We start from the raw sequence: 6,511 nt of genomic DNA, 5'->3' as shown, positions 1-6,511 counted from the left end.
ACAGCACGGCAGACAGAGACACATACCCTTTGTGCATTGTACCTTTAAATATGCTGACCCCACTCTAAGTACACTGCCTTTTTAAGTAGATCAGCAAGTCGAGACAGCAGCTACTGCCAGCAAGCTCCCTGGGAGCATTGCGCAACTTTAAACGAGCATGTTCTCTAATTGATCAGCAACGTAACAATGAAACAACGTTAACTGGGACATTAAGTGAGGTGTTACTGTATCTATGCCATGCCAAGAGTCCTAGTCCATTGTGATATCAGAGGTAACTCAACCAATCATTGCCCTTACACTACAGCTAAGTTGCATCCAACAATTTGATTGGTTCTATAGGGAGATTGCACAGATGATGGATTAGTTAGCCCACTTGCCATAACCGTGCAAGAGCACAGGCTTTTGGCCACTAGTTATAAAATAACCCGTCAGACTTCAGTGATAGCTGCATGAAGTAAATGTCATAATACAAAAATCACTTATCAGCCAGTTGTCCGATGAACAAAAAGTGTACTCAGCTCAGTGTCTGGTTTGTGGTACTTTTTTTCCTTTTTAACAAAGGCAGTGAGACTTTATCCAGGATCACCTAGAGTTCCTCCAGAGAAGTGCCAGTTATGTGGAGACTTTTCTCAATTCTGTCATCTCTCTTCTAGAGATAGGCCTGAACCAAAACCTTGGGCCTACTTCCCCTCAAACTTTGGGTGAAGAACAGATCTGCTTCTCAAATCTGCTTCTCAAATCTATGGCTTGGACCCATCTCTACTCTCGTCTGATGTTGGCCAAGGACTAGAAGATCCTTATAACGGACATATGGAAAGAGCCCAGGGGTGAAATCCTGGCTTTAGTGATAACAGTGGCAATATTCTTATTGACTTAAATGGACCAGGATTTCACCCCACGTGTTTAAACTATCATCCTATGCAGCATTGTCCTCTAATCCTAATTGCACCTCCAATATAAGGTGTTACTGAAAGGTAATAACAAGCTAATATCAAGAATTTATACAATAATTTAGTGCAGTGTGCAAGGAAGGAAATACTCAGCAGACAGCAAACCTTTAACAACTTTGAAGCATGTGCAAATGAAGTGCTTAACATTCAAGTACATCTCTACCCCAATATAACGCTGGCCTCAGGAGCCAAACAAACAATGTTACCGTGTTATAGGTGAAACCGCGTTATATCGAACTTGCTTTGATCCACTGGAGTGTGCAGCCCTGCCCCCCTGGAGCACTATTTTACCGTGTTATAGCCGAATTCATGTTATGATATTGAGTTGCATTATATTGGGGTAGAGGTGTACATATATATGTCCTGTCTTCAAAAAGCTTTTATTTAAGATGAGCACGACAAATAGCGTACTGAAAGGGAATCTTAAACATACAGCCTCTTATTATAAATACTTTTTATTATAACAAAGTTGAGTGCAAGCCCACAAAACACCTCTTTTTTTAATAAGGCGCTTTGTGGTCTGATGTATGGATGTTTAAATTGAACTAGCAACATTACATGTCCTCATGAGGGCATCGTGAAGTCAAAATGTGCCTGTGGTGGCAGATGACTATACCAGAAACACCATGGGTGGAAGTTATTGCTATTGCCAAGTAGGCGACTCCAAGCTTATACCTGATTCCCATTCTGGCTAAAAGATCAGTATAAGCTATAAAGTAATCACTAACGTCTTCACACTTTTACTGTCCCATTTCTATGCTGTTTTTGATCAAAAGCATCCGACCAAATGCAAGCCAGGATCTTTGCTATTTGTCTAGCGACAGAAGTCCCTTCATATGTACTCGAGATTTTCAGACAGAAGAAATATAGACTGCTGACATTTTTCTGGATCTATTTCTCCAGTAGTCATTTCTTCCACTATTGATCTCACTGCTTATAATCCTCTTGTGTTGCACCTCCACCTCAGAAGGTGATAAGCTGGGTTTTTTATGATTTTTGGTGTCTTCAAAGGCAGAGTCTTCATATGATCTGATAAGTGCAATTCACTGATGCACCTGATCCAGAGGCTGAATGGTAAAGGACAAGGAAGTAGATAACATAGCAGAAGAGGCAAGAGATCCAAACTGATGTTTTCCTTCTGTAAAAATCTGTTTTGGAGTGAATGATTAATCATTTACTTTAGAGAGATGCACCTTAAAAGATATTTTAGATGGTGGCCTCTTTGTCAGTGGTATATAAAAAGAAGAAATGTCAATGTTTCCTGAGGTATCCTCTATTAAAGTCTCTATACCAGGCTCTCCTTTCCTTCCTTTAAATCTCTTCTGGTAAGCAGCTACCCTAATCTTTCTTTTTTTACAGCTAATTTGCTAATATAGAGGGTAGAATATTCAAAGAAGAGAGGACAGCAATAAATCTGAATTCAAAGGAAAACTTGCAGAAAAGACAAACTTCATAATCATCACTTCACCTGTACCAAGGCTCAGCATAATGTTTCCTTGTATTTCACTAATGGAAACGTATAAGCTTCTCCTTCACTCCAGACTTGAGCAAGGAGTAAGAATCTATATACAACAGAAAAACTTGCCCATGACCACAGATTCTGAGTGCCTTCCAGTAATGCATGACTGTCATGTACTATTTGTTCTCTCATATTATTCCCAGGAGAAGTGTGTGCAATAGAGTATCTTGTTTTGGTAGCATTTTAGGTTTTTATTAAATACAGCAAGATTTATATTTGCAATTCTTCTGCCAAGACACAGTAACAATACGGGTCAAATTTTGATCTCAGTTACACTGGTGTAATTCTGATGCAATTCCACTGAAGTCAATGAAGTTATAGGTGCAACTGAGATCAGAATCTGCTCCCATGTGTTTGAAAAGTCCTTTCAACTGAAAACAAAACACACGATGGAAGAATAATTGATTGAGGAAGGTTAAGCTTCTTCTACCAAAATATTTCCACTGGGAAATACAGAAAAGAGCTTATTTCAAGCCCTGCCAATGTGGATGACCAAGCTTTGACATGAAGTCACACATTACCCTTCTTTCACAGCTACATGGCCCTAGGTAAATAAGTGTAGCCAGAGGAACAATTTTTGAAGAACCATTTTTGAAGAGTGGAGCTCTAAATCATCTGTATCTCTACTAACAATTATCAATTTTATTTAGCATTTTATAAAGCAAGGCACAAATGTACAAAAATTGTGTATATTAAATCATCCCATTTCCATATGTATATCTATATATATATCTACACAATGTCACAATATAAAATGTGCTACAACATTATAAATAGCACAACAGTAACTTAAGACTAATCTTTGTATCAGCTTTAAAATCAGACCCTATATTTATCTGTGCTTCACCTGAAGGAACCGATTTATATGCATACACATGAAAAAAATCAAGCCACTGTCGTTTATTATTCCCACACTCACAGAGATCAAAATTTGTTGCTAACAAGATGCGGAAGGAGCAACAGGCAGTAGACCAGCACCCAGAGGAAAACAATGAAGTAAAATAACTCGGGTTGCTCTACACATGGAGGCTCAAGAGGTGGAATAGCATTCTCCGGAGCCTCCAAATCTTTTTTCTTCCTGCAAAAATGGATGAGAGAGAGGTTGGGTTGGGGAAGGAAAACAACTGTAAATGTGCAGTGGATTGAATGAAGTTGTTGATAGAAAGATGGGCAGAACTATGAGGCAGTAGCTCAATTATTCTTATAGTCCAGCCAGCTAGACAGCGAGTCAGAACTGTGAGGCACACAAGGGGGTTGTGAAGTATCACTTCATAGGAGCCAATGCACACAACTGTTTTAAGCCTCTGACAACTTCGGGCTGATTTTCAGGGAGCATCAATCAGTGCAACTCCCACTGAAGTCAATGGAGTTATGCCAATTTATATCAGTTGAGGTTCCACCCCTAACTGTAAACACCTATGAATATTGGGCAATGTTCAAATATGGATTTTTAATTGAAACAAAGCTAAGATTATCAAAAATTGTTAGAGATATTGGGTGTCCAACTTGAGATATCTTAATGGGACTTCATTTTCACAGGGTGGACCTGCAGCACTTTTTGAAAATCAGATTCAGGTTTCTCAAGATGGACACTCACAAATCACTAGTCACTTCTGAAAATGCTCTCTGAAAAGGGTCTCAAATACTTGAGTAATGAAGCCATTTACTTTGAAAGTTCTTGCCCAGATGGGGGTTTTGAATAATTTAATTATACATCGATAGCATACATTGGAAATCTTTTCTTGAAGGTGGGTGGATTCTCTGATGCTATTTGGTCAAAGTTCTCAAAAGTCTTTGACCATGAAATTTAAGGACTAAATTTAAGGACTAAATTTCATTGGGTCCTGTAATGCAAAAACATCACCACCACTTGGCACTTAGATAGAGCTTTCCTTCTTCAGAGTGCCATAAATAAATTAGGAGAGACCTCAGGAGCACATTTTAAATGACACGTGATGACCCAGGACAGCAAACCATCCACATTTTACTAATGTGAACACAGCATCTTCTTTAGTGTGGCTCTTTTTAAATTTTAGCTTTGAATAAATTTGCCAGTTTTTCAATGAAATATATCCCTATGTTCTCTTTTGGTTTCAGAATAACTCTGCAGATTTGCTTTCATTCTTCTTACTGAAAATCTGACTGGATATCAAAGGTAGTGAGTTTCATGCTAGAGTTTCGCAAACAGTCATAATGTGATACGTTGTTTATACAGTTTTCAGAAAGTCTGGCACAATCAATTATGTAAGTGAGAACTGGACACTCCTGTTTCCAATAGCATTTTTGTATGTTTTCCGTAATTAACCCCTGTGACCACTAATTAAGAGCCAAATTCTGGCTCCACTCAAGTCAGTGCAAACCCCGCTTTGGCCTCAAGTAGAGGCCTTATCTACACTGTAGCTGCACTCCTGCAAAAAAAGCCCCAGGATAGACAAGGCCATGCACTGGCTGGAACAGTCTCCTAGGGGCCACTGGCCCAGGATCATTGGAGCACATCACATTTTAATTCCACCCTCTCCCATTCTTTCCTTGCCCTGGAATGTCCCCTCCATCAAGTGTGGTATGCTGTTGGCTCATGGGGGAATCCTAGCAGCCCAGTTAACACAGCTCTAAGTCTCCCTTGCTATGTGCAAGGAAGATCTAGCCAAGCTGATAACCTGCCACTATATATCTATACCTACCAAATTTTGTACTTCAGACCTGTGAGGAGTTGGGCTGAATCCTATTCCATGCCAGTGCCTATAATTTTCTAAAGTATACATCAGTCTCAACCACCGCAGAATAATTCTGAATCTCACTTTAGAACACTTGTACAAGATTTTAGAAGTCTTGGATGCCATGAAAAAGACACTACCCACCTGATAATTAACAGATTTGTGCTTTCATCCATGTCTATTTTCTTCTGTTTGTTTTCACTAACGTGTTCCTAAAATTACATATTTATAAAAAAAATACAATGAAAAGAGTCAAATGGCCTTTAAACAAGCATCAAAGACAGCGACAAAGATAGCAGCTGATTTTAAGTTATGTACAAAAATCTTCCTAAATTTTACTCCAACAAAATAAGATCTGGCTTCTAATACATTCCCCTTGCATACACACCTCAGTCTGATATCAAAAATAGTGAAACACAAACAGCCACAGACATTGCTGCTTCCAAAATTTTTTATTCCCAGTGGGTGACATTCTCGTTCCTTGCATACACTCTGAGTAGCTGAGCTTTATGGATGAAGTGTGTGTGCATTAAATCCTGGCTCCACTGAAATCAATGCAAAATTCCTATTGACTTCAGGGAGGTCTGGATTTCACCTTGCGTTTGGGAGAGCCACAGTCTCAACCCAAAGAGGTGGAATGCAGCTACATCATCACCTATTGCCTCTCTGTGCCACATACATCAATCTAGGGCCCAGTAAGGTAATAACATCTCTTGAGAGAACAAGACAAACCACGTCTACCACTGTGTTCTATTGTGCTGTTAATTTCAGTGGCATAGGACTGAGTCATTAGTCAAGTGGCATGATGCAACAACTAGTGCAGGTTTGAGGCAATAAACCCCAATCCTGTGAGGTACTTGTGAAATGCTCAGCAATTTGCAGGATGGGTCATTTTTGGGAGGCTACTGCACATCAAATACAGAACATATATCATGTTCCTTGCTATTTACTGAGAGCAGAAAGTGTCATTGTAGAATTAAAGAAAACTCACTATGCAAAGAATGGTAGCCTCAGTGAAGTGTCAAGTCACTGACTGCTACAGAAATATTGAACTTACAAGGTACTCCCCAAATTATAGTTTGTATAATTGCATGATTAAACATTCCTTTGGGGATATACTTAACGACAAAAGGTTTGATTTAAAATTGTTTGTATTTTCCTTTAAAGCTTTTATTTATTCCTAATGTCTTAGTGCTTAAACCAGAAATTCTATGACTTTCATTGAATCAATAGGTTTATATTTGGTTGTGTTTTAGCAATCACATATAATTACTTTTTACAATTAGCAGTCTACCACTTATGAGGCCTGTGATTTTAGGAGATAATTA

At 38.8% G+C, this 6,511-nt stretch overlaps 1 protein-coding gene across 2 annotated transcripts in view; it reads right to left on the bottom strand.

The window, feature by feature from the left end:
* Positions 1–226: 226 nt before the first annotated feature.
* CLMN (calmin) overlaps positions 227–6,511 on the bottom strand; it is a 103,170-nt gene continuing 96,885 nt past the window's right edge. For both annotated transcript variants that reach the window (XM_030558826.1, XM_030558824.1), the window contains exons 12-13: positions 5,328–5,395; positions 227–3,547 (exon numbers count right to left, since the gene is read on the bottom strand). In XM_030558826.1, the coding sequence (XP_030414686.1) occupies positions 3,394–3,547; positions 5,328–5,395 (222 nt within the window). In that variant the 3' untranslated portion in view covers positions 227–3,393. The remainder of the gene's footprint in view (positions 3,548–5,327; positions 5,396–6,511) is intronic.

This window comes from Gopherus evgoodei, chromosome 4, assembly GCF_007399415.2.
Source record: "Gopherus evgoodei ecotype Sinaloan lineage chromosome 4, rGopEvg1_v1.p, whole genome shotgun sequence".
NCBI classification, from domain to species: Eukaryota; Metazoa; Chordata; order Testudines; family Testudinidae; genus Gopherus; species Gopherus evgoodei.
Note: the sequence above shows the minus strand (reverse complement) of the source record. Positions and strands in the feature narration are given on the sequence as shown.